The sequence below is a fragment of the Hevea brasiliensis genome, chromosome 6 (assembly GCF_030052815.1).
Source record: "Hevea brasiliensis isolate MT/VB/25A 57/8 chromosome 6, ASM3005281v1, whole genome shotgun sequence".
NCBI lineage: Eukaryota > Viridiplantae > Streptophyta > Magnoliopsida > Malpighiales > Euphorbiaceae > Hevea > Hevea brasiliensis.
In genome coordinates, this window is record NC_079498.1 from 98,112,352 (window position 1) to 98,137,816 (window position 25,465).

The following is a 25,465-nucleotide window of genomic DNA, read 5'->3' on the forward strand; positions in this document are numbered from 1 at the left end:
TTATATGAAACTCAATTGTATTATGTATTTCTGATAAAAAAAATTGAATTATACATTTTAAATTGTATTATATCAAATAATAAATTTTATTTTAAATAAATTTTAATTAAAATTCAATTAAATTACATAAAATTTTATAAAATAAAATTGAATCAAACGCTATATAAGAGAAAGTGTAAGAGAAATAAATTTTTCAAAATTTTCATTCTCCTTTCCTATAATAATTATACAAAAATAACATTCCTTGAAAGTAAATAAATGAATAGTCAATAATAAAAGTAATCATAACTATATTTTAAAAAAAAAAGTTAATAATCAAAAAAATTAAATCGATGTTTAAATTCATGATTAAAAGATAATTTTATTTTATTTTTTACCAAACTGTTAATTATGGTAGTTAAAGTTGAAAAATTAATTACATCTCATTACTTTCTTTAAAAAAAATTACATCCCAATACTCCCAAGGTGTTGTCGTAGCATATGATTTATTCGATATATAAATATATTTAAAGCAAGAGATGGTGGCGTGTTTGATATGAGTGGCTCGGTATTTTTATCTTTTTAAACAAGATTCAACTATATTCATTGAGAGCATTTTACTTTTTAATGAGTCAACTCAATGCAAATAAAATTAATCTTGTTAAACTGAGACACCTATAATATATATATATATATATATATATAAAAGAAATCTCCGTCACACACACATGTGTGTGCGTGTGTGCGCACACACACATGTGTGTGTGACGGAGATTTCTTTTATATCAATATATTATTTAAATATATTATAATTGACCATTTTTTTAAGGATATAATTGACACAATTTTATGTTATATACATATGACACATTAAAAAAAAAAATTAATCATGATATAAACTAAACATTTGGATTAGCTGTTTTATTTATTTATTTTTTTTTTATAAAATGTTCAATTTTGCACTTATACTTATCGAGAAAGTTTAATTTAGTTTATTTTTTATTTTGTCTAAATTAATCCAAAAGTTTTAATTTAAGCTTAATTTAACTTAAAAATTAAAATTTATGAGTTAAATTTATTGATTTAAATAAAAAATCAAGAAGCTCAATTTATTAATTTTAAAATTAAATTTCTTGATTTAAACCTAAGAAATTTAATTTTTTGACTTTTTTAATTTTTGGACTAGTTAAATTGAAAATTTTAAATTAAATTAGATAAAAAGTTAAAAGGATTAAATTGAACTTCTCTAATAAAGACAAGAATATAATTGAGTTTTAAATCAATTTTTTTTCTTGTTTTTGAATTGTTAATTTTATAATTTAAAAAAAGTATAAATATTTTTTTTTATTTAATATACACGTCAAATAATACAGGCATTTTAAGCCTTTATTTCAATAATAAATTATATTTTCAACAAATAAATTTATATTCTACAAGTCATGTATAATTTTCATAGAAAGGTTTATTCATTTATTTTTACCCTAATATAAATGATCGAAGTTTTCATTTTGGACTTAAAAATAAAGTAAAACTCAAAGCAGACTGAACTTATCATGCATAGATGAACAAGAGAGTGAAAGGTGATACTAATTTCATTACCAAATCAAAGATTTAAACATCATATAGGTGTTAAACTTAATTTTAATTTTAAATTAATTAGGATTGATTATATAATTTTTTTTGTTATTTAAATAATTTTATATTAATATCTAAAAATTATAAATTTTTGGAATAATTATTGGAAAAACTCCATACTTTCAAATTTTTTCAATTATACTTATACTATGAAAATTAACAATTAAATCTTAAATTTTTAAACCCTCGTCAATTTTAGCTCACTAATAAGAAAACTGTTATCTCAATAAACAGATACGCTATGTAAGCGTCATACAAAAATACAACTTTAATAATATATATTACTTTTCATATTAACATATTAAAATAATATATTTTTACCTTAAAATATATATTCTTAAGTCTCTTCAAATATTCTAATCCATATTTTTATTTTAAAGAATTGATTAAATGCATATTTATCAAATATATATTAATATAAGGCACTCATATTTAATAAAACATATTTTTTTTCTTTCCATTCAAAAGTATACCTTACTCTCCTATATTGACTGCAATTAAATTATGCTTACATAGTGCTTATACTGCGTCTTAACAAGATAACAATTTTCTAAACATTGATATAATTATTAAGAGTTAAAAAGTCAATTTTTATAATATAAAGTAAATTTGTAAAAATTTAAAAAGTAAATTTTTTTTTACAATTATTCCTAAATTTTTTAATATTACTTCCTTCACTTCCCTTCTCATTTTTTTTTTCAATTTTTTTTTTTAAATTGCAAGCTTTTGCATAACAGGTCAATAGCATTTGCCTACCCCCAAGGCATAAATGGCATTTGAATCAAATCATAAAGAACAAAGCAAATGCATAATCTCCAACGCTAATTAAATAGAGATATAATCTACAAAGAGTGGCTATCCAATATCCATAGAGCTCAAAAAAATGTTCTATGAATGATTGCAATGACAAACAGTTTTGATTTATTACCAGGTATACTGAATGTCATCATCTCTAGCCGCCGTTGTTGCAGAATTATACTCTCACTCTCACTCTCACTTGAAAGTATAAATCTGCAACAGATGCGGCTAGAGATGATAACATACAATGTATATATATATATATATATATATATATATATATATTCCTACCATGGTTTTTGAGATGTTTAACAAAAATTGGGATTGGGAGAAAACTGTACAGAAAACAAAAATATGGCCACGGGAGTAATTACAATGTGGGGACTTTTGCTCAAAAGATAGACCCCAGGATTTTCCAAGCTTGAAAGCAAGCCAACAAATTACAACTGTGATAGTACTAGCAGCAACAGGCTCAGCAGCTCTTGAAGCTGTGGACTGGATTAGCTTATGTTTGATGCGAGTTATGTTAAATTTGGGATGGGACATTACGGTGACTATCAGCAAATTCTCGAACTAATCGCTTCCAAACCCTTCCACCTTTCCCTTGCATATGCCCATAATTGTTTTTTACTCCATTGCAACTCTTACTCTCGAGATAGTCTGAGGCAGCACCAACAAGAGCATCCAACCAAATTGGCACAAGAGTTTCGGCTTCCCCTTGCTTTAGATACTCGACTGGAAGAGCCTGCACCTGGTGTAACGACTATAGTTAGATGTTGTGAAGACTGAAGAACAAACACGTAGGAATTTAGCCCAAAACAGATTTGAAGGCAGCTAGACAATGATGCATTTAAAAGAGCTCAAGATCGTAATGGATTTTGCATATTTCTTTCAGACAACTCCAAAACTTTTCCAGCTCAAACAGATTTAAAAGTTAGAGAGAGAGAGAGAGAGAGAGAGAGAGAGAGACACCGCTGCATGTAGCCAACCATGCAAAGATTCCCAACAGATAACAGTCTTCCAAGTTGTTCTCTCACTAAAACTGCAAATGGCGGCCAATTGTTGCAAGATTGTTGCACACTTGTGAACCTATCAGGAAAAGAGGCCAAATAATAATTATTCGCTGTACTCTTTAAGATAAACAACAACGTGAGAGCCAATCATCAATTGGGGTCCTCTGATGTACCATAGAAAAATAGAAGATCCACTGTGTTTTAAAATGGAACGAGACGAATCCATGTTTGTGAGCCCTAAAATCTTCTTTTATATTTTCTTTACATGCTTAATCTCTTTTCATTTACGAAGGAAGATGGGTAGCCTAGTTAGGATATCGAGCCAACTAAGTTGAATTTTCACAGTAGCACATTTGATGAAATCCATGAGAAAATCTGGGTTACTTCTCTTTATGATCATGATTGTATTTGTAAGAATCACACGCCACCACCTTCATTTCTGGGTGTGACCAATAACCTTTGGTAATGGACAAATCTTTTGCTTACAAGTTATATTTATTTGTGCAAATTAAACTAGAGAAGAAAAAGTTGCCAATAAATATCAAGCCAAAGCTGATTATATGACCAATAGCAATAAGATAACATATGCTGTGATATTTTCACAGCTAAAAAGATATTTTAGTGCACTGTGGAAACATATCGATTAAAATTGGATTTATTTCCAACAGGACAAATAAACAAGAGTGAAAGTTCGGTCTTGTTCCAACTCCTTGTTAAATTTATACTCCAATGCATTTCTGCTATTAAAACTGCCAATCATGCAAATATTTTCTCACAGTTCAGAGAAATACACCTTGAGTTGCACTCAATTATTGCATTGCATATGTCCTAAAGTAAAATATGGCTAATCTGGAAGTAATTTTGCCCATGATAACATCATGAAGTGCCTTAATCAAGAATAAATAGAAGATAAAGAGTTTTCTTTCTTTCTTTTTTTTTTTTTTAAAAAAAAGGCTCATTGCCAACACAAACTAGCGAAGGAAGGCATACCCGTGACATTGCTGAAACACCAAGCAAAGCATACACCACACTTGATACTAGTCCCTCACCACTGTGAGATATGACCTGAATTGTTACGGCACCATATGATCCTTCAGGAATAGAATTCATGGATTCCAATAAAGATGTCAGGCTCAACTCCAAAAAACCTAACAAATGTACATTCATCTAAAAGGGTCAATAACAAAGAAGATTCATATTCCTCAACTAGATATAAATAAGATCAACACAAATTCCAAACGAAACCAACAAAGGCTACATGTTTAAGGATGTGTTGTGAAAGCCGTACACAATAAAAATATATTTTCCACCCTGCATAAAGTATCTCATTTTATTCTCATCTTCCTCAAAAAATTGTCTATCAAGAGCAGGAGTGCATTTTTTGTCCCACATTTTCCAAATTAACCTCATTACAATGAGAATGTAAGTCACAAAACATCAGTTCATATTAATGCCAAATTTGGTTTATTGCTCAACTAATTTATTTTAGAGGACAGCATCCTTTGCAGAATTCCTTGGACTTACATGACAAATATGACATTGCTCCCAGTGCTGCTCCACGATGCATCGCCATACAGCATATAGCAGCCTTTTGAAAGGAAACTTCAAGAAGGGAACCAGATGCAGCTAATACTTCCTGAGATACCAGATAGCTGGACAAGTTAGTTAAATCTGTTACCTTGGGTATCATTAAAACTCATTTATCCAATTCTATTAAAAAGCAAGAGAAGAAAGACAATTATCAGTACTAACAAAAAAGGAATACTAAACCTTACGAGAGCTTCGAACAAATGTGGATGCAAGATTTGTATAGGCCTCCACTAAATCTGGCTCTTGGTCACATATGTATGAAGAATTAAGACCCATTACTGAAGATGCTTGCGTAAATCTTTCAAAAATTTTGACAAATAAGGGTCCATACTCCTCTCTATTGCTGAATTCTTCAATAACAACAGAAGCTGATGATCCCGCATCACCCCCACCATCCCCCAAAATAAATAAATAATCTAAAGTAAACAAACACATGGTAAACTGGGCTCTACAAAAAAGCACATAATAAAAAAAGGGGATTATATTACCTGTTCTAATGTAACAATCATGACTTTGGAATGATAGAAAATTACTTGATAGGCAATCTAGTACATTAGGCAATAGCATTACAAAGTGCTGCCCTGCAATAAGAAACTTTAATTATGGATAAAAGCAATATAAACTGCATGGAGACTAATGGAACTTCAGAGTGCTTAAGAAAAACATGAAAGTACACTCCAATTACCAGAGGACTGAATCGCTAGTGAAAGAGCCTGGCAAGCTGCAGTAGATAAATTGCTACTCTCCATATGTTCAGACCTAAATAGTTTCTCTAAAATGGGCCAAAAAGCCGTTAGCAGTCCAAATATAGGATCATCTGCACCAGGCACACATGGCAGAGGTGTAGCAAGATGACTAATTACAGTTCCTACCCTGTAACCAAACAGGATTAGAGTTAGAGCAAAACAATGTCACCAAGTATGGAGTGCAACTGCAAACTCAATGAAAAGATCAGTTTCTATTGAAACTAATAATAATAAAAAAAAATTCATCCCTGAATTCATTGTGCTTTCAGTTCAAAGTCTTTTTCCTGTGGTAATCTCCTAGTTATTTTTATAGTTTGGAAAGTTCACAATGCTTTACAAAGGAAACACAACTACTTTTACTCAAGTTTCAATAACATTGAATTTTCATTCTTTTCCCACAAAGAAGAAATAAGATAAAAGGACATGCTTGCACAGGTGGTAAATTATGCAAATACACACTAGCGACCCAACCCAATAGTTTCAATCACATACCTGTACAATCCTCTTGCTGCAGAGCTCAAAATTTGTGTGTAAGTAGCTGGATTTTGTCTAAAAGAATGATCATTATCTTCTTCAATCTGGACAGACAACAAGTGGTTGATGGTAGTATGAAAAATGAATAGTGACACATGAATGAAAATGAAGGACATATAGATTTTCAATGTCAAAATCAACAACAAAACAGCAAACAGCTCCCCTAATTGTCACAATACAGGGGAAAGAGGAGGACAGGAAAAAATCCCCAAGCAGGTGTTCCAATAACAGGGTGAAATTAACTCAGAAACCTTCCACAAACTGGATTCAAGAAGTCATCACTCTCTTTAGTCTTTACAACATGTTTCCAACGCAATTTACCATCCCTCAACAATTTGCAAACGCTTCTACCAATATTACAAATATTATTAGCAATTTAATGCTAAACAAGCAGGTAAACATCAACTAGATTTCAGTAGAAACTAAGCAATATAAATAGGAGATGACTGATGGTCAAATTTTCCCCCTCCAGGTCATGAAATGTAGGAGGTATCAACAAATTTTTATGTTTCCTTTCCTAGAATAAATGAACTATCATTACTTCATATAGTAGAGTACAAAGCAGCTCTACTCAACTAGCCTTAATTCCAAACAAGTTAGGTTCAGCCAGATTGATTGTTATTCATACAGCTTTGTTTAGGGCTTTATACTAAAGGAAATATTTCAGTTTGTGTTTAAAGGATTGTTGTAACCAAGCAAACATTCACATCTACAGATTGAAAGCTTATGCCTCATTCTAAATATCTCCTGCCAAGCTGCATAAATCACCTCCACTTCTGAACAACAATAGTAGTTAGGTTTGACTGATTAACAAAGAAGTTAATAATGAAGGTAAACATAGTTACACCATATGATTGAAGAAAGTTTCAAAATACAAGAATTCACTTGCATGATTTTGCAATATTCATGTTACTTAACCAAAAAGGGAAAAAAAGTCAGTTTAGATATCTACCGTTTCAAAAGCCTATATTTGAAAGAATAAAACAAGAAAATGCTTTCCCTATATCTCTTTGTAAAGCTTTGTTCAATAAGAATAAACACCGCATGTACAGGTAAGCATGAAAATGTTTGCAAAGTAGAACAGTTGATAAAGCCAATAACTAGAGGCCAGCAAGTGTGAAATTGGAAGAAAACAGATACATAAATATAATAATTGGCCACAAAAAATATTTTAACTCTTACAAGTTTTCCTATAGCATCATAGCTAGAAGAAAGCAATCTAGCCAACAAGTTGTTCTTTAGCTCTTTATTTGGAACAGAGCCAAGGATGATGCTAATTGCACTAACTACTTCTTCCTCATCTTCCAAAGGCAAATGCCTCTTCTCCAAAGCCTGAGAAATCAGAAGACAAGAAAATAATATTCCTTTACTCTTCCTTTTCCTTTTCACAATGAGAAAGATGAGTGTTCACATTAACAAAGACATGAAAAAAATTTAATATGGGCCCCGAAACAATTAGTGTTCACATTGTATTGAGAGATAGCATGCAGACATGTTCACTTCAGGCCCAGGATCTCAAGCGCTTAGAACTTTTGTCTTACTAATTCATGTTAATGAATCATGGTTAACTTCATATCCCGATCAGGAAGCAGAAACACTAAAATATTTCCAAACAATAGTGATAAATTTCTCAAATACATCAATTTCAAAAAAGAAAATAGGTAACTAGAAACAAGTTAATGAAGTAGTGCGTTCACTATTTTCAGCACCAAAAAAATTATGTAGAAGATAGAAAAAAAAGTGACATGTTAAAAAAAAAAATCTTTTACCTCACCAATCCACATCAAAATTTCCAGACTTGAGGGTTCACAAATCACAGCAGAAGCATCTTCACAAAACTTACGCAGGGCAGAGGCACAAGCATTTGAAGACTGAGGCTCTGAAATCCCTGCTGCAAGAAATAATCTGAAAGTAGCAAGTCAGCACAAGATGGAAACTTGAATTGAATGTCAGGCATAATGATGTCATACGATGCATACAAGGACCTCTTTCTTAAGAAGGTAAGCACAAACGAAAATAATGAAAAAAGTGCCACAGGGGAATGTCATACAGCTGATGCTTAAAATTGTACGATAGGAAGTAGAATAAATATAGATTCATGCTTATGTGATAATATAAACATACATCATAAATCACGGTGAAAGAGTATCCTTACAGTAGGGGCCTAGCATTAGTTTGAAAAGTAGATATCCACTTGGAATAGGAGCCAACAACATCTGCAAGCGATCTGTATACCTAAAATGAAAAAGAGTCTCTTAGACATAAGAATGAACTAGATATGAATGGATCTCCCAGTGGATACAAAATTTCTTTAAGTAAAGCAGGAGTATGGTATAACAGATGTTTACTCTGAAAGTCTAAATTTGAAAAACAAAATTTTTTAAGGGAAATATCTCACATACAATGCACGTAAACCCCTTGAGCTTGTCAGAAGGCCCGCTAGACAACATAGCTGCCAACTGCATGATCACTGAAAAGTCAAAGGTCTGGCCCTCCCGGAGAACAATTTCAGAAACCTGGAACACAACTTGTACACTATCATGATATGAACAATTGTGAATTGCCAACATGCAGTGATTTAGTAAGCTCATAGAAAAACACATTTGAATGACTAACAAAGCTCTTATAAGGGGTAAGGCAAGCAATCAACTGCAAGTCAATATCACATCACAGGTAAGCAATTGGCAGTGGATAGGGCACATTTCAATATCCAAAATGAGAGAAATAAGTATACGTAAAGCTTGTGTCTTAAGAATGCCTGGAGAAAACGAATTATGTCTCCTAAGACTTACATGAAGTTTCATTCAAGTTTTTCACTAAATTTAAACTTCCTTAGAAATTACTATTGACTGATAATAAATCCATTCATGTATCAATTTATATTAACATCTATTAATCAATATAGGCACATTTCAGTATCCAAAATGTGTGAGTGAAGAAATCCACAAAAATAAATAACCAGGTTTACAAAGTAGAACAAAGCCTAATTGAAAAATATCAAAAGGATGCAACATGACCCCACATAAAAAATTTGGAAGACAGGTATCAATATGGATGTATGCAAAACAACCGCAAAGAAGATGATAGCAAGACCATAGCAGTGTGTTGCACTGACCACATTAAGAGCAAACAATTTGGCTTCCACCTCCTTCCAAGGTACTGGTACACTTGCAGATGCCCAGTCACCAAAGAAAAGCTACAACAGAAAAGTTAAAACATCATAATCTATCATATAGACAATTATAAACTAAAACTATGAACATCAAAAAGGATTCAAGGAAAAACAAATAAGAAACATCTACTTTAATATTTTAGATCATTGTATTGATTTTTAGATCTCATGTGCAACTTCTTCCGGAGCAGTAGAAAGAAAGAAATGAGAGATTTTCAAAGCATACAACCTAAAATGGGATCACCAATCCTCTAAAATAACCAAGATTAGCCTTTTGTTCTGCTAATACACACTCACATACAAAGAATTGAGTACTTAATTAATGTTCATCAAAATGACTCTCGTCTTTAATCCACACTAATACTTACGGATTGTGTACACCTAGAATAATAGCACAGCATCCCCAGTGAAATATTACTTAAAAAAAAGGTGATCCTTTACATAGGTTGGGTCAAGGTGATAAACATTAGATTGCAATCCATGCCACAGTTTCCATTTCCCCCCCTAGTGTATAGATAAGACTGGATTAAATTAACCAGAGAAGACTGGATTGAATATGGAAAGGCCAAAAGAATTGAAGGAAAACACTATCCTACGTACACAAGAATTATACCAAAGAAGCACCTAATAATGAAAACCTAAAGTTTCAAGTATCAATAAGAGTCATGAGAAAATAGAACAAGAAGCTCTGGAAAACCTCACAAGTTATGTGCAAAAATAAATTAAAAGCAATAAAACTTTACAAGAGAGGGAAAAGAGAGACACAAGAAAGTAGAAAAAAAGGTGAACCAATCCATCTTATATTCTTGTTGTATACTCCAAACCAATTTCTCTGGATTAACATTTGCCTCCTACTTCCACCATGACATAAAGTTACACTTCACCCTATTAACCCCCAGCTACATCAAAATAAATAAATAAATAAAAGTGATTTGCACTTAACTTTTAAAGTGTCCCTTAGTATCTGATGAATACCCACACAGACACTCACGGCCTCACCACCTTTTCTCCTTATTGAGTAAATGAAAGTTATAATGAGAAAGGCGCCAAATGGGTGCTACTTATTTAACAAAAAGGCAAAGAAAATAAGTATTTAGGCAGAAAAAATTAAATTAAATAAGCAAAATGATCCCAACAAAAATTGTGTCTCCAAATACAAAATATATTTGCTGGGCTTGCTTCACCAGATCATTATATGATAAGCATGAGTTATAAATGCCAAAAAAGTGATGAAAGAAAAAATATTTCCATGTGCCAGGAACGACAAAACATCCATGCAGCAATCACAAAAATCATTCAACCAGCAGTTGTCAGCCGCAGTATTTTCCCACAACATTATCCATGGCCACAAGAACACAACAAAACTATGCATTGTCAATATTCCATACATAGCAAAGAACTACAATACTCAAAAACTACACGTGCACATTTTTCACATCACAGAACAAGTTGTTATTTGTGTCTGCGTGTGGCACACTCTCTAAAACAAGCACCTTTTGCACAAATGTCACAGGTCTTAATAGCTGACAAATATCCACCAAAAGTTCAGCAAGATTCATCCTGAATTGAACAAGACCATCAGGCAGGTCAAGCATTCCACTGTCATCATTCAATATAGATTCATCAACCTGTCAGCAGCAAAGTTTCATTACAGATATGATTGTGGGAAAGAATATAAAAATAGAAAGCAATCTCTAATGATACACAACTGATCATATCTTATACATTAGTGCACTGGCCTTCACTTCAACTATACATGCTTGTGCACATTGTTAGATCATAAAGATTAAATGCCAAGATATTAGGCCCTCTTTCTAAATGCCTCTCTAACCCCTAATTGAAATTCAAGCTACCTATCTGAAAAATACAAAACAGGAAATGAGGTATTATATCAAACATATAACAACTGCATATGAAACTAAGATACGTTGACACATAAATCTAGTAAAATAGCAACTTCCAACTCTCTCTCTTTTACCCCCGAGAACGCAGATGCACATAATCAATGTTTCTTTGAAGTAAACATTTCAGAACTAAGATTTTTAAATGTTCAGACAGAACTAGTAAGCATGATTCCTTTAATGAAACTAAACTCTACAAAATTGTCTCCAATATCAATGGTAGCAAGAGAATACTGTTTTCTATGCCCCGTACCCCCAAAAGAACATACACATCAAACTACTGGTTTGGAGGTCACAAATCTACCAGACAATCATTGACAGCAAATGAGACATTAAATTGATAGATAACACAAACTACCTATCCAGATCCCAGGAGAAAAGATAAAATGAAAATAATGGATAAAGTGGAGAAAACCTGAGCACGCAATAAAAGAGCATCAAGTAATGCTGAAAAAACAGAAAACAACATGTCTTCTGCATGTTTCCCATTTTTTGCAGTCTCTGAATCAGGACCAAGTATATAGCTTGCAAGAGTAGACCTGGAAAAGACATTCAAGAATCTGTTGTTATCATGCTTTCATCAAGAGCCAAATGCACAATCGGTAATAAACACATATGGAAGCCTCCAAACCAAATCAGTACTAACTCTAACACAAGAATGCCATGATGCTAGAACTTTTAAAGACCACTGGCAGCATGCTTCCTCCAGGTAGAATAGTGTTCATGGCTTCTTTGTTGTGCTTTATTTTTGGATCTTTTACCACATACAAAATGAGATTGTAGATCCTTTCATTTTGATGAAGGTTTTATTTGTATTTGTATTTATATTTGTATTTGTTTTATTTCTTTCAAGAAAGCAAGTATCATCCTCCATTGTGGTCTTTTTAAGCCACAAATATATACAACTTCTTGCCCTTCCCAAAAAAGTCAAATCCAACATACCAAAAAGTTCAAAGTATTCCACTACCCATCACTAGTGCTGGAAAAGGCAAATCATGGTGCTGGAGATCAACAATAAGAAGTTTTTGGTATTATTATTGTTGCATATTTAAAAAGTATTTCCTCTCCCAACCAAATACATATTTTGCTAAAAGTTCCTACTTTCTGTTAGTTTTCCATCTAATGAAGGTGGTCTCCAAAGACGAATAAAAAGAATAATAGTGCTGCCTATCACAACTCCTGCACTTAACACTTGGATGAGACTAATTCTCCCTAAGCCTCATTTTTATTTATTGCACAAACTTGTGAACTTTCATCCAAATTGCCCCACCTTTAGGACCAATCCCTGCCATTAAATCCTATCCTAATCAGCAAAAGTCAGATCATTTGCTTGCCTTCACTGTAGAAAGGCTTGCTCTTTCCTAAAATCCCTACATGCTTGATCTCATGGATTGACCAGAAAGCAGTTTAGAATATCTTTTGGAAGAGTTCTTTCCTAGCCTTAATCTTCCGCTTCACTCGCCAATTCCACCTTAAGTAAGCTATAGGGTCCCCTTTGTGAGGAGGCACCCCTTCTCCCGAAGTTACAGAGCTATTTTGCTGAGTTCCTTAGAGAGAGTTGCCTCATGCCCCAGTGAGGAAAGGCTAAACTTGTGAATATAGGTAAAAAGTGGTTTATTAAGTTTGATATATATCAATGTAATGAATTTTTCAAGGTCTAACCGTAACCTAGTTATTATTATGAAGGTAATATAATATATTTTTTAAGAATTGATTAGATTACTATGGGAACATCAATCGGCATGAATTGAAGGAATGGAAGCGTCAAGCTCAATCCACCAGTGGGCTAACCCATGACTAGCAAAATTACATAACAAATTGAACCAGCTAACCAACTGAGAAAAAAACCTAGATGGGTAAAAAGCAATTTTATCCATCTCTGAATGTACACCCAATGGATTATTTGATCCATATTGATGCAATGCAGCTAGATGAAGAAGACTGGCGCCTCGCCTAGCAAGAGGAAGAGCAAGACTGGAGAGACCTTCACTTTTTACATCCTATGAAATAAACCTGCCCTTTCCAGCCTTACTCAAATAGGAGGCGAAATTGAATGCATTTTCCACTCGAAGTCAAAAGCAGTTTTATCATGGGGGCTTATTTGTAATTACGAGTTTTCCTAATCCTAGTTGTATATAGAGACAACTCCAGAGTATATATATATATATATATATATATATATATATATATATAGTAACTGATAAAGGAGGAGGATGATATGGATTCAAATGATATAAGTGATAAATATGCATAGTAGAACAAATAGCACAAGATAGACATAGAAAACAATAGAAGATATCATAGAAGGAGACCAATTAGGAAGGATAGGAGGAGGATTTGGTACTTGGAATGTTGGATCACTTCTAGCGCTGGTGGATACCTTGGAAAGGAGACTGGTGAATATTGCTTGCATTCAGGAGACTAACTGGGTAGGAGAGAAAAGTAAGGAAGTGGATAATGGAGAGAAACAAGGAAAAGAGTAGGAGATAGAATTATACTAGTAAAGCTAGTACTAGAAGGAGAAACAATAAATATAGTTAGTGCTTATGCCCCACAAATAGGACTGAGAGTAAACAAAGGTTTTGGGAAGATATGGATGATTTAATGCAAAGCATACCGAATGAAGAGAATATTTTCATCGGTGGAGATTTTAATGGACATGTAAGAAGTGATAGGCAAGGTTATGATAATGTTCATGGAGGTTTTGGTTTTTGTGGCCAAAATGAGGAGGAAAAAAACATCCTGGATTTTGCTATGGCATACGACCTAATACTAACAAATACTTACTTTATAAAAAAGAGTCACATTTAGTGACTTTCAAAAGTGGGCAACATAGAAGCCAAATCGACTTCCTCTTAACCAGGAAGACAAATAGAGCTCTATGCAAGGATTGCAAGGTCATTCCAGGAGAGGCTTTAACAAGTCAACATAGAGTGGTGGTCTTGGATGTCAAGTTTAGGAACAATTCAAGTAAGGTCAAGAAATAGTAACAAAGTGGCGGAGTTCAAAGGATTAAAGCAAGTGAAGTTCAAAATGAGCAAGTATGGAAGCTAGATATGGAGGCCAATGATATGTGGATACAGATGGCATCAAAGATTAGAGAAGTAGCTAGAAAAATACTTGGAGAGTCTAAAGGACATGGACAACCCTCAAAAGAGAGATGGTGGTGAAATGAGGAAGTACAAAAGACAGTGAAGAGAAAAAGGGAATGATATAAGAAATTACCTAAATGTGATAATAATGAGGCATATGAACAGTACAAGATAGCAAAGAAAGAGGCAAAAGCCTTTGAAAAGTTATATGAGAAACTTGGAACTAAAGAAGGGGAGAAAGATATTTATAGATTAGCAAGGAGTAGAGAAAGGAAATGTCAAGATCTCAATCAAGTTAGGTGCATTAGGGATAAAGAAGGAAAAATGTTGGTGAAAGATGAGGATATTAAAGAAAGATGGAGAAATTATTTTAGTAATCTCTTTAATAATAGTCAAAATGATAATAGCGTGAATATAGATTATAGAACAATAGAAAAAAATGTAAATTATACTAGAAGGATTCGATCTTTAGAAGTAAAGGAAGCACTTAAGAGAATGAAAGTGGTAAAATGAAATACCAATTGAAGTGTGGAAGTATTTGGGAGATGTGGGAGTGGCATGGTTAACTAAATTATTTAATAAGATTCTAAACTCAAAGAAAATGCCTGATGAATGTAGGAAGAGTATTTTAGTATCTATTTTTAAAAATAAGGAGACATGAGTTGTTCAAACTATAGGGAATTAAACTCATGAGCCATACTATGAAGTTGTGGGAGAGAGTTGTGGAGCATCGACACGCCATGATACTTCTATCTCTCTCAATCAATTTGGTTTCATGTCAACTATGGAAGCGATCTTTCTCATTAGAAGCTTGATGGAGAAATATAGAGATGTGAAGAAAGATCTACACATGGTTTTTATTGATTTGGAGAAGGCTTATGATAGTGTTCCAAGAAAGGTCTTATGGAATGTGTTAGAACAAAAGAGGGTATCTATTAGGTACATACAAGTATTGAAAGATATGTATGAAGGAGCAACTACTAGATTTTCCGATCTCAATTGGATTACACCAAGGATACCATAAGCTCTTACCTTTTTACATTAGTTTAGATGAACTGACGAAACATATACAAGAGAGTATTCTTTGGTGCATGATGTTTGCGGATGATATTGTTCTGATAGATGAGACACGAGAAGGAGTTAATAGGAAGCTAGAACTTTGAAGAAGTACTCTAGAGTCAAAAAGTTTTAAGTTAAGTAGAACGAAAACAGAATACATGCATTGCAAGTTCAATGAAGGCCAAACTGGTAATAGGGAAGGAGTTAGTTTGAATGGAGTGGTACTTTTCCAATGTAATCACTTTAAATATCTAGGCTCAGTCCTTCAAGTAGATGGGGAATGTGAGGAGGACGTTAGTCATAGGATTAAGATGGTTGAAGTGTTTTATGTGATCGTAAGATTCCCAATAAATTAAAAGGAAATTTTATGTTATATGGTAGTGAGTGTATGCATCTAAGATAAGAGTTGCAGAGATGATAATGTTAAGGTGGATGAGTGGCCATACTAGACTAGATAAAGTCCGTAATGAGAGTATTAGAGAAAAGGTAGGAGTGGTGCCAATTGAAGATAAGTTGAGAAAAGGGAGATTGAGGTGGTTTGGTCATGTAGACAAGTAGAGCACATTAGGTTAGAGGATAGAAAGAAAAAAAGGGGTAGACCTAAATTGACTTGGAGGAGAGTAGTACAACATGATTTAGAAGCATTACACATTTCTGAGGATTTAACCCAAAATCGTTCAGAGTGGAAAAAACGAATCCATATAGCCGACCCCAAATTTTTGGGATAAAGGCTTAGTTGAGTTGAGTTGAGTATATATATATATAGTAGAAAAACAGCCAATTGTCCATGGATGTAAGCACACTTGCCTAACCATAGAAAACTATTTGTTATTCATTTTTCTCTCTTCATGTGTGTATGTATATGTGTTACTGTGAGAAAGAACTTTCGGAGCTATTCTTATTCTAATAATTTAGATAATTCTCGTGTGAGGTCCACAATTGATGCCTAATAAAGACAAGCTTGAACCATTCTTCATCCAGAAATTACAAGAATTATCCAAATCCTTGGCCTATAGGCTTCACCAATCTAATACAATTTGTTTATGATCCTTATAAAAAATTTGCAATCATGGGCCCAAGACTACTATAATTTGTATTTCTTTACAAATCAGATCAAAATCAACAGATTGATCCAACAGATTAATATTTTAATGCATGTACAATTGGACCATAATTAATTATCAGTCAATGAATTGATTATGGGCACAATTCAAAGTTGGTCCAATGCTGAATTAAACTGGTTCTATAATTCTTGAGCAGCCCCTAAAACAAGCTTAATTGATTCTGAAATTATAATGCATCCTAATGACCTTTAGATATTTTAACTAAATGACTTCACACAGCAACATACATGAGAATAAATGTAATATCACTAATTACTTGTATTGTTTGCTTGCTAATTACTTGTATTGGTGTGTTGTTTGCTTGCTATATTGACATAAACTAATAGATAAATAAATGAATAACAATACCAAAATTGCAATGTTGAGTCTGCAATGTCCCAATCCTCACTTGGAAATGCCACACAGCTGCTACAATGGGAACTAATTAGGCATACACAGAAAAAGTACATGGCAAAGAGAGCCACTGATGTAGTCGCAACCAAAAATTTTTGTGGAGCTTAATCCTATGCACCTCAGAAGCTTAAATGAAAAAATTTTAAAGATTAAAATATCACCTCAACAGTGCATCTGCCAATGCAAGTGCCTCAACACTTGCCTCCACAAACAGAGACGGTGCCTAGTGTAAATTAAAAAGAAAAAAGTCATAAAGCTAATAAGGAAAAGCATACGGTAAAGATGTCAGGAAACAAAAACTAATAATAATATATTAAAAAAAAAACCTACGGCCTGCCCAATTTCTGACATCAAGCATGCAAGACCACTGATTACTTTCTCATCTCCATTACTGAGAGCTGGTAGAAGGAGTGTGTCTTTAAGAAAATGCACTCTGCATAACAAAACCTGAGGTAGCCCCTACAAAAGATTGCACAATTAAAAGTAGATTAAAATGATTAATAAAAATCAGTGAAAAATCCCTAGATAACTTAAACCCTACAAATAACAGAGGCCATGATTATTTTTCTTTTATGATGGCATACCTTATACATATTTAAACACATGCCTACTCAAGGACTTACATATAGGAGTGGGCTTGGTTTGGTTAGGGGTTTGGGAAACCCCAGAACCGAACCAAACCTTGGTTCTTTTTTTTTTCCTCCCCCTCAAAACCAGAACCAAAGGTACTTAGAACTAAATGAAAGCTAATTAGAATTGAACCAAAACTTCGGTTCCAGTTCGAGCCTCAGTTCCTGAAAATTTTTATAGAGTCGAAACTGCATCAGCACGGCAGATGGCAGGCTTCAAAGCTACCTGCCATGCGAACTATACCAGAATTTTACATATTTTTCTTCCACTAAACTGAATTACATTTATCATATTATTATGTAAAAAATATAAATTATATTTTAAATATAAAATAATTAATAACTATTAGCTGGGAACTTGACTTTGCACTGAGAGTCAAACCTGTGACAATTGCAAAGAAAGATGAATGTTTCCCCACTTCCCTAACTCGTAATTTGAGTAACAAATAGTGCCAATAATTTATATTATGAGTTTGTTAACTTGCACTGTTTAATTATTTCTGATCTTATTATCTTTTATGTTGCAAAAAGTATATAAAATTTTCTCTATTTATTGTGCTATAAAATTTTAATATATCAAATTTTTTTTTTGTTGATATAAATAAATTTAGGCTCATCGGGCAAAAAAATTCAAAACTTTAGGAGTATTCACAATTGTAGCCAAAACTTTAAATTTTGCGTATAATAGTCGAATCTTAGTTAGTTGTAACAATTGTAGCCAAAGGGACTAAATTGAATTTTGAGAAAATTAACAACAAATTACAACATAGTCCCTAAAGTTCTATTTGACTAACAAAATAGTATATTGATTTAAAATTTATATTTAAATATTTTTTTATTTATTATATAAAATATATTTATAATATAAAATAAATTTAATATTAATTTTAATTGAAATTTCACACTAAAAAATTATTGTTATTGATTTAAATATATTTTAATGTAATAAACAATTTAAAAATTACATAATAATAAAGTAATAACAAAATAATCAATGTAAAATTTTTTTTCATTTGTCGATTAAGCAAAGTAATCATATTGTAATAAAACAACAACTTTTTACATAATACTAAAGTCCATTGATTTAAACTGTAAATTTTTTTCCAGTTGTCAATTACACAAAGTAATTACGCAAATTTTTTTTGTATCATTCGTTTATTGTCAGGTATATTAATCTTTTTAAACTGATGAGCAATTAATATAATTTTAGAAAAATTAATTGCTATTTTAATTTGCAAAATTACAGACTATTTGGATGATTGATTGTATGACATATGTATAGTCTGTAACTTTAATGGTTGTTTTATTATAATGTGATTACTTTACGTAATTAATAACTGGAAAAAAAATCTTACAGTATAATTATTTTGTGATAACTTTATTATTGTGTTATTTTTTAAATGTTTATTATATTAAAATATATTTTAACTAATAAAAATAAATTTTTAGCATAAAATTTCAATTAAAAATAAATATATAAATATATTTTATATTATAAATATATTTTATATAACAAATAAAAAATATTTAAATGTACAACTTAAATCAATGGACTATTTTATTAATCAAATAAAATTTTAAGCACTATATTGCAATTCACCATTAAATTTCTCAAATTCAATTTAGTCTCTTTAGCTACAATTGTGATAACTAACCAAGATTCAACTATAATACACACAATTTTTTTTTTTTTTTTTTTACAATTGTGAATACCCTAAAAGTTTTGGATTTTTTTATCCAATAGTCCATAAATTTATTATTATGAAAATTTTATTTTAATTATTTTTTATTAAAAAATATTATTGTTTAAAATCTAAAATTCCAATTAAAATTTAAAATTTGTTTTTTTACAAAATAATTTTATATATTGAAATTTAACTGGATTTATTTTAATAATCATTTATAAAATATATCTAATTACTAATTGTAGTAATGCAATATTTTCCATATTTTTCATTAAATTATAATAAAACTTATAAAATATATTCATTCAATTTATTGTTTTATTCTCAATGGTAATTTACTAAATTTTATCACATGATGGATTTAATCACTTAATTAATTTTAATAAATCATTTAATTATGTAATTTAATATGTGTTCAAGATTTACAATTATTGTTTCATAATGTTCTGTATCTTATCATGATAAAATAATTAGAATATTTAACTATGAATGAAGCATAACTAAAGATAATTTCAATTTATTTGATTTAATACATTTATAATTATAATTATAATTAAGAAAATTGAAGAGCATAACAAATGGTATAAGGTTTGAATAGATTTATTATAGATTACATACAAATATAAGTGTAATTATATATATATTACATATTAGATTTTTAATTGCATATAAATATATAATTAATTATATTGACAAACATATGTACAAAATTGGTTATGATTTCAGTTCTTCGGTTCAATATGGTTCGGTACAGGTTCGATACGATTCTCCTTTCGGTATTGATAAAGAAAAAGAATTGTACCAAAATAGTAAAATAAGTTCATTTTGGGATGGTACAGTTTGGTTCAGTTCCTACAGAGTTGGTTCTTTTTTGGTTTTGATTCTTTTCAGTCCGGCTAGGGAGAATTAGGAAACGCGCACACCCTACTTGCATGCATGATATATCAAGCCATAACTACTAAATAAATCATAATTCTCAAAGTCCTTAACAATTTCCAACTATGCTAAATGTTTTTACCAACAATTAGTAAATTAGAAATCAATATCAGATTGAAAACGCAGTATGAACATGCAAGCATACAATATATCGCTTCAATCAAATATTATTCAACAAGCTAACTTCAGAAAACTAATAAAAATGATCTTCACATTAACACAATTGATTTTTTTTCTTTTTTTATCCAAAAGCTATCAACAAAACGAAGGCAATTCTCCCTATTTAACAATCAACCTATATAAGGTGAGATTCATATCCGGTTAGGATTGAGACATTGATTAGCAAATTAAACAAGAAATAGATAGGATTGGGATATTGAGTAGCAAATTAAACAAGAAATAGAAGATTGTGGCGCAGTCTAAAGTGCAAAACATTGTGAACAGTAAAATAGAAGAGTTTAGACTTGAAACACGCCTAAACTAAATTAGGCGTTGCATCTAATTTTCCTGTTGGCATCACAAAATCCAACAAAGTGCAGTTGCTACAGTTATATTCAACAGAAAACCAATTAATAAGCATTACAAGAAAAGTTATTTATAGACTTAAAGTAGTGTGCTAAACTTTAAAGTATAAAAAGCTTACCCCAAAGCCTTTAAGAATTCGGAGTTTGGACTCCATTAAAAACTAAGGCTCCTTTTGTTTCATAGAAAATATTTTAAGGAAAACAAATTCCTACTTTTGGAGCATTTAGGAAATTGTTTTGGTTACCAAAAGAAAAGCTAAGGCATTTTTAAAGAAAATGATTCCATGTTTTCAAACGAGTGAAACACAGTCATTTTTCAATAGCCACATACTAATTAGTACACCAACCACTGCCAATCATCTCCAATCATCAATAGCATCGGTGGCCACCTCCACCAACCAATGAAAGTCCAAATTTACTCTTTTTTGTATAATTTTTAGTTATATTCAACTACAAATGAACAACATATGACATTCTTATAAGTGCAAACACTTTAATAGTTTCTTTATTGAAAGAAAATTCTTTTTTTCCAAGGTACTCCAAAAGCTAGAAAATATTTGAAACTGATTTTTCTTGAGTTGCTTGCTGCCTATACCAATAGACCATTACTTCATAAGATTCATATTAACTAAAACAAACCTTAAATCTTGCAGCCACCTTTCTGTTCTATTATGATGATCACACAAAATACCAGTGCCATCACTAAATTTTTTCTATCCCACTCTAGTTATATAGACAAGATCATACCAAACCTCTTTTCTCTATTGATAATGGATACACGGTACCCAGATTTACTTGGATATTTCTTGACCTTCAAATTTGACTACCATTATCCACATCTCCAGATTTAATGGTATTGCATGTCATAACATATAGTGATATACTCTAGTCCTACTTAACCTAAAATATTTAAAATATAAAGCCCTCTTCAAATGCCAACTGATCATTATACTAAGCACATAAACAAACAATAACATAAATGTCTTCTTTTGAATGATAAAATGTATGGATGATGATCTATTATATGGCATAAACATACCTCATGTCGACTTGCAAGTTCAACAAGCACTTCAATTGCCAGGTCAAATGAAGCTAAAACCTATAACCGCCATGGCCAAAAAGTTTTCCTGCATGAACGCTATCAATCTCAAACAATTTAAGTTAACTCAAGAGGCAATTATGTATACCTGCAAAGAGTTGAATACAAAATTTAGAAGTGGATGTGTTGGCAGTGAGCCTCGTGGAATTTCTGAGAAGCACCCAGCTCGTACCTGCATTCAAGAACAAGAAAATAAGAATTATAATGAACTATTGAGGTGAAAGACAAATTCTTCAGAAATCCTTGCTTTTATGCAAATTGAAATTATTTTAGTAAAAATTCACTACAATGGACAGCAATAATCAATCATTTCATGACATTAAAAATAGCACCTACAACACTGCATCTATGAAAATGGCAATTTGACACAATTTTCAACCATCGTCTTACCCAACTGAGTAAGCAGCGGAGAACTTTTCTATTATTTTCATGCAGTTGAACACCACCATCATATGTTTTTTGAGATTGCTCCAGCAGGAATTCAAGCACCGTAGGAGTATGTGAGAGAAGCTGCATTAAGTTACCAAAGGACAAATGAGTAGGGAGATACAAAGCTTCAAAGCAAAACAAAAATAAAACAGTGGATGGTAGAATGATACATATGTGCTAATGTAAAAAAGAACGAAAGTAAACCTCTTGGCCGTACTGGCTTCTATGGGCTGGACTAATATGACTATCAGTATTTTGAGTGTCAACAACTTCTTCTGGGAGAACAGTAAGCATCTCTAGAACAGCAACATTACCATCATCCTGGTTCTGCAGAGTCTGAAGGCTGTAAAAGAGCTGCTCAATAGGTTTTCCATGCTCAACAGCACGAAGTATAAGCGCAGCAAGTGCAAGACATATTTGTGTCAAAAGCTGTCATTAAGATAGCACAAGAACTCAGAAAGCAAAGAAAGGGGAAAAAAAGAAAAAGGAACTCCGATTCACTTCATAAAAGCGGCACTAATGAGAGGGAAAAAAAAAACATTGGATTTCTAACACCCAGTCCAATTATTCTTATAGCCCTGCAGCATTTGTTCCAATTTATGGAGCACCAGCAGTGACCTATTTGGAAGGAACAAAATTGAAGCACCTGGGGAGGGCCCGAACTAAATCTTTTGGCAGCCACAAGAAGAGCATTTAACAAAGCATCTTTAACTCCTAACTTCAAGTAATATCCTTCACTCTGGATCTGCAGTGTGAAACAATATACAAAAATCATAATGCAGTAGTTTAAATATGAAGGAAGTTGAATGAGGAAGCAAAAAGACTTGGCGAGAGTTGAATATGAAACTTCTGAACAAATAAATGGTCATGCTGATTCAAGCACATATAAAATACAAAATCCAAGCAAAGCATCTTCTATTCCCATCCTGGCACTTCCCATACAAGCCCAACATCAGAGTTAAGATGAGCACCTAAGCGGTGGACCAAAGAATTCAGCTTCACTTCAGTTGTTCGTATTGGCCATTAACATTTGTTGAGAATCAACTAAATATATTCCATATTAGCAGAATGGAAACCAAAACAAAAGCAATTGGATTTCTCAAGCATTATGACCAACATATCCAAGTTTCTCATCAAAACCATGTTCTTTCCACACCGAAGGAATAGATTTTAGAAATTTTAAAGTTATTGTTAACGTTACTATTCATGCTACTATGGTGATTCTCAAATTAGGGTTATTTATGCCTTTTCGTAATCTTTTGTTATGTTATTTTAGTTAAGTCACAATTTTATTAGGATTTTATGCTCAAGACCTATTTCAATTAGGATTTTATGCTATAAACAGGATTGGAATACTCAATTTAAAGGCAAAGCTCATAAATTAATAGAACCAATTTATTGGTATCTATTTTCCTGGTTGTGTAACCAGAAATTCAGTCTATTTGGCTCGTTTATAGACCATTTTGTTATCTCTTCCCTAACATTCTCTAATTTATCTACATCCTGTTTAGGGTTAGGGTTAGCTAGCTACATCATCCCTCTTCCTCCCATCAGTGAAAACCAAGCTCTAATCAACAAACCATCCCACCTCTTATCTATCCAAGTTATCCACATTGATTTAAGTTATTCATCCTTTGCATCTATCACACACCAAGCATCTATTTTATGCAAACCATCAGTTTACCTTTGAATTCTAACCAAACTGAGCACACCATGCCATCCGTTTTTATTCTAACAAAACTAAAGGGATGAAAACACATCGAGAGAAGTAGTATTAAAAAATTTACAATTTTTAAATATTGATGCAAAACTGGCCTCAAATAAAGCTGAATGCAAAAATTGATTCATATAGCCAAACGCAATCTAGTGTTTCCCCCCTCCCACCCCCCCCACCCCCCCCCCCCCCCCCCCCCCCCCCCCCCCCCAACACACACACACACACTTACACTTGCTTACGTATGTTAGCTTGAGAATATTAAAAGTTAGTATAAAATTAAATTTAACATATTTTAATCATGGGAACTCCATAACAACTAAATAACTTTTTCCCAAAAAGCTTTTCTCAACGCCACCTAAAATTTTGCTTTCCCAAAAAAAAAAAAGGCCTTCCAACCTCAACCTCAAACGGGACCTAGGTGCTGACCTCTGAGTTTCAGACAAGTAACTTGGCATAACAGTTGCATTGCCCCATCCATCCCCATTTTGTGAGTTTATCCATGAAAATCTCAAATTCAAAAAGGGCAAAATATGGATTGATCTTTCCAAAAGACAGACAGTCAAAAAGTGATCTCCAGACCAAAATTTCATTTATTCATTACAAATTTTACAATAGCCAATTGATACCAATGGAAGCAATTACTAACCTATTACCAAGATAATTTACCAGAACAAAACTACAGTATATAAGTAGTGTCAAAAGATCATAACAGAATAAAGTGAAGCATCTAATTGAAATGAGAATCATTAGTCACTTGGGCTATTTCCAACCCTTAAACCCTCTCTCATTACTTAGGAACAGAAATGGTATCTAAATAAAGAAAAAAAATTACAGTGCACAGCAATTGAAAAAGGATAGAAGAAGAACCTTTCGCTTGAGAATCTGGGCAGCAAAGAACTCGATTTCAAAATGGGATAAGAAAGGCTGGATATGGAGATGAAGCTGATCGGAGGTAAGAATAGAAGTGGCGACCTCCCAAGCAGCGTCGGTTTGCTGGAACTGAACCAGCCATTGATTGGCAGCCACGCGGTTACACGACTGAGTATCGTGATTGAGGACATGAACGGCTTGGGCTACCTTGATTTGCAAGTCCATAATTTTCAATTTTATTTTTTTTTCACTTCCTTTTAAAAAGGAATAATAATAATAATAATAATAATAATAATAATAACAATCATCCAGAGACGGAGCCCTGTAATTCCCCCAGCGAAGCTTGGGCCTGACGATGCTGATTGAGCTTTCATCAAACAGCCGTTAGAGAGACATGGTTCCGACGGATGACCATTCTTGAGTGGGCAGTGGGTAGTGTGAGTGTGGCCTTAGGCTTTGGATGAAACATGAATGAGATCAGCCGGTGGATATCCTTTTTCGGATTTTCGCTCCACTCCCCAGTTGCTGTTTCGCTACTGG

The 25,465-nt window shown here is 32.4% G+C and overlaps 1 protein-coding gene across 16 annotated transcripts; it reads right to left on the minus strand.

Annotated features, from left to right (window-relative positions):
• Window positions 1-2,419: 2,419 nt before the first annotated feature.
• LOC110644711 (transportin MOS14) lies at window positions 2,420-25,161 on the minus strand. 16 transcript variants are annotated; one of them, XM_058148686.1, is made up of 24 exons: window positions 24,923-25,161; window positions 22,985-23,083; window positions 22,543-22,767; window positions 22,300-22,419; window positions 21,998-22,081; window positions 21,850-21,909; window positions 17,367-17,495; window positions 17,198-17,259; window positions 16,992-17,048; window positions 11,784-11,907; window positions 10,961-11,095; window positions 9,411-9,491; window positions 8,698-8,811; window positions 8,451-8,530; window positions 8,065-8,200; window positions 7,478-7,627; window positions 6,254-6,339; window positions 5,701-5,888; window positions 5,504-5,596; window positions 5,196-5,383; window positions 4,950-5,061; window positions 4,416-4,573; window positions 3,385-3,501; window positions 2,420-3,163 (listed from the first exon to the last, which is right to left on the minus strand). In XM_058148686.1, exons 1-24 carry the CDS (start codon window positions 25,148-25,150, stop codon window positions 2,939-2,941), a joined length of 3,051 nt encoding a protein of 1,016 aa, XP_058004669.1. In that variant the 5' UTR covers window positions 25,151-25,161; the 3' UTR covers window positions 2,420-2,938. The 16 variants fall into 16 exon arrangements, 8 of the variants coding, with proteins under 8 accessions (XP_058004669.1, XP_058004667.1, XP_058004666.1 ...); XM_058148684.1 differs by having other exon boundaries at window positions 2,420-3,157; window positions 5,196-5,431; XM_058148683.1 differs by having other exon boundaries at window positions 5,196-5,431.
• Window positions 25,162-25,465: the final 304 nt, after the last annotated feature.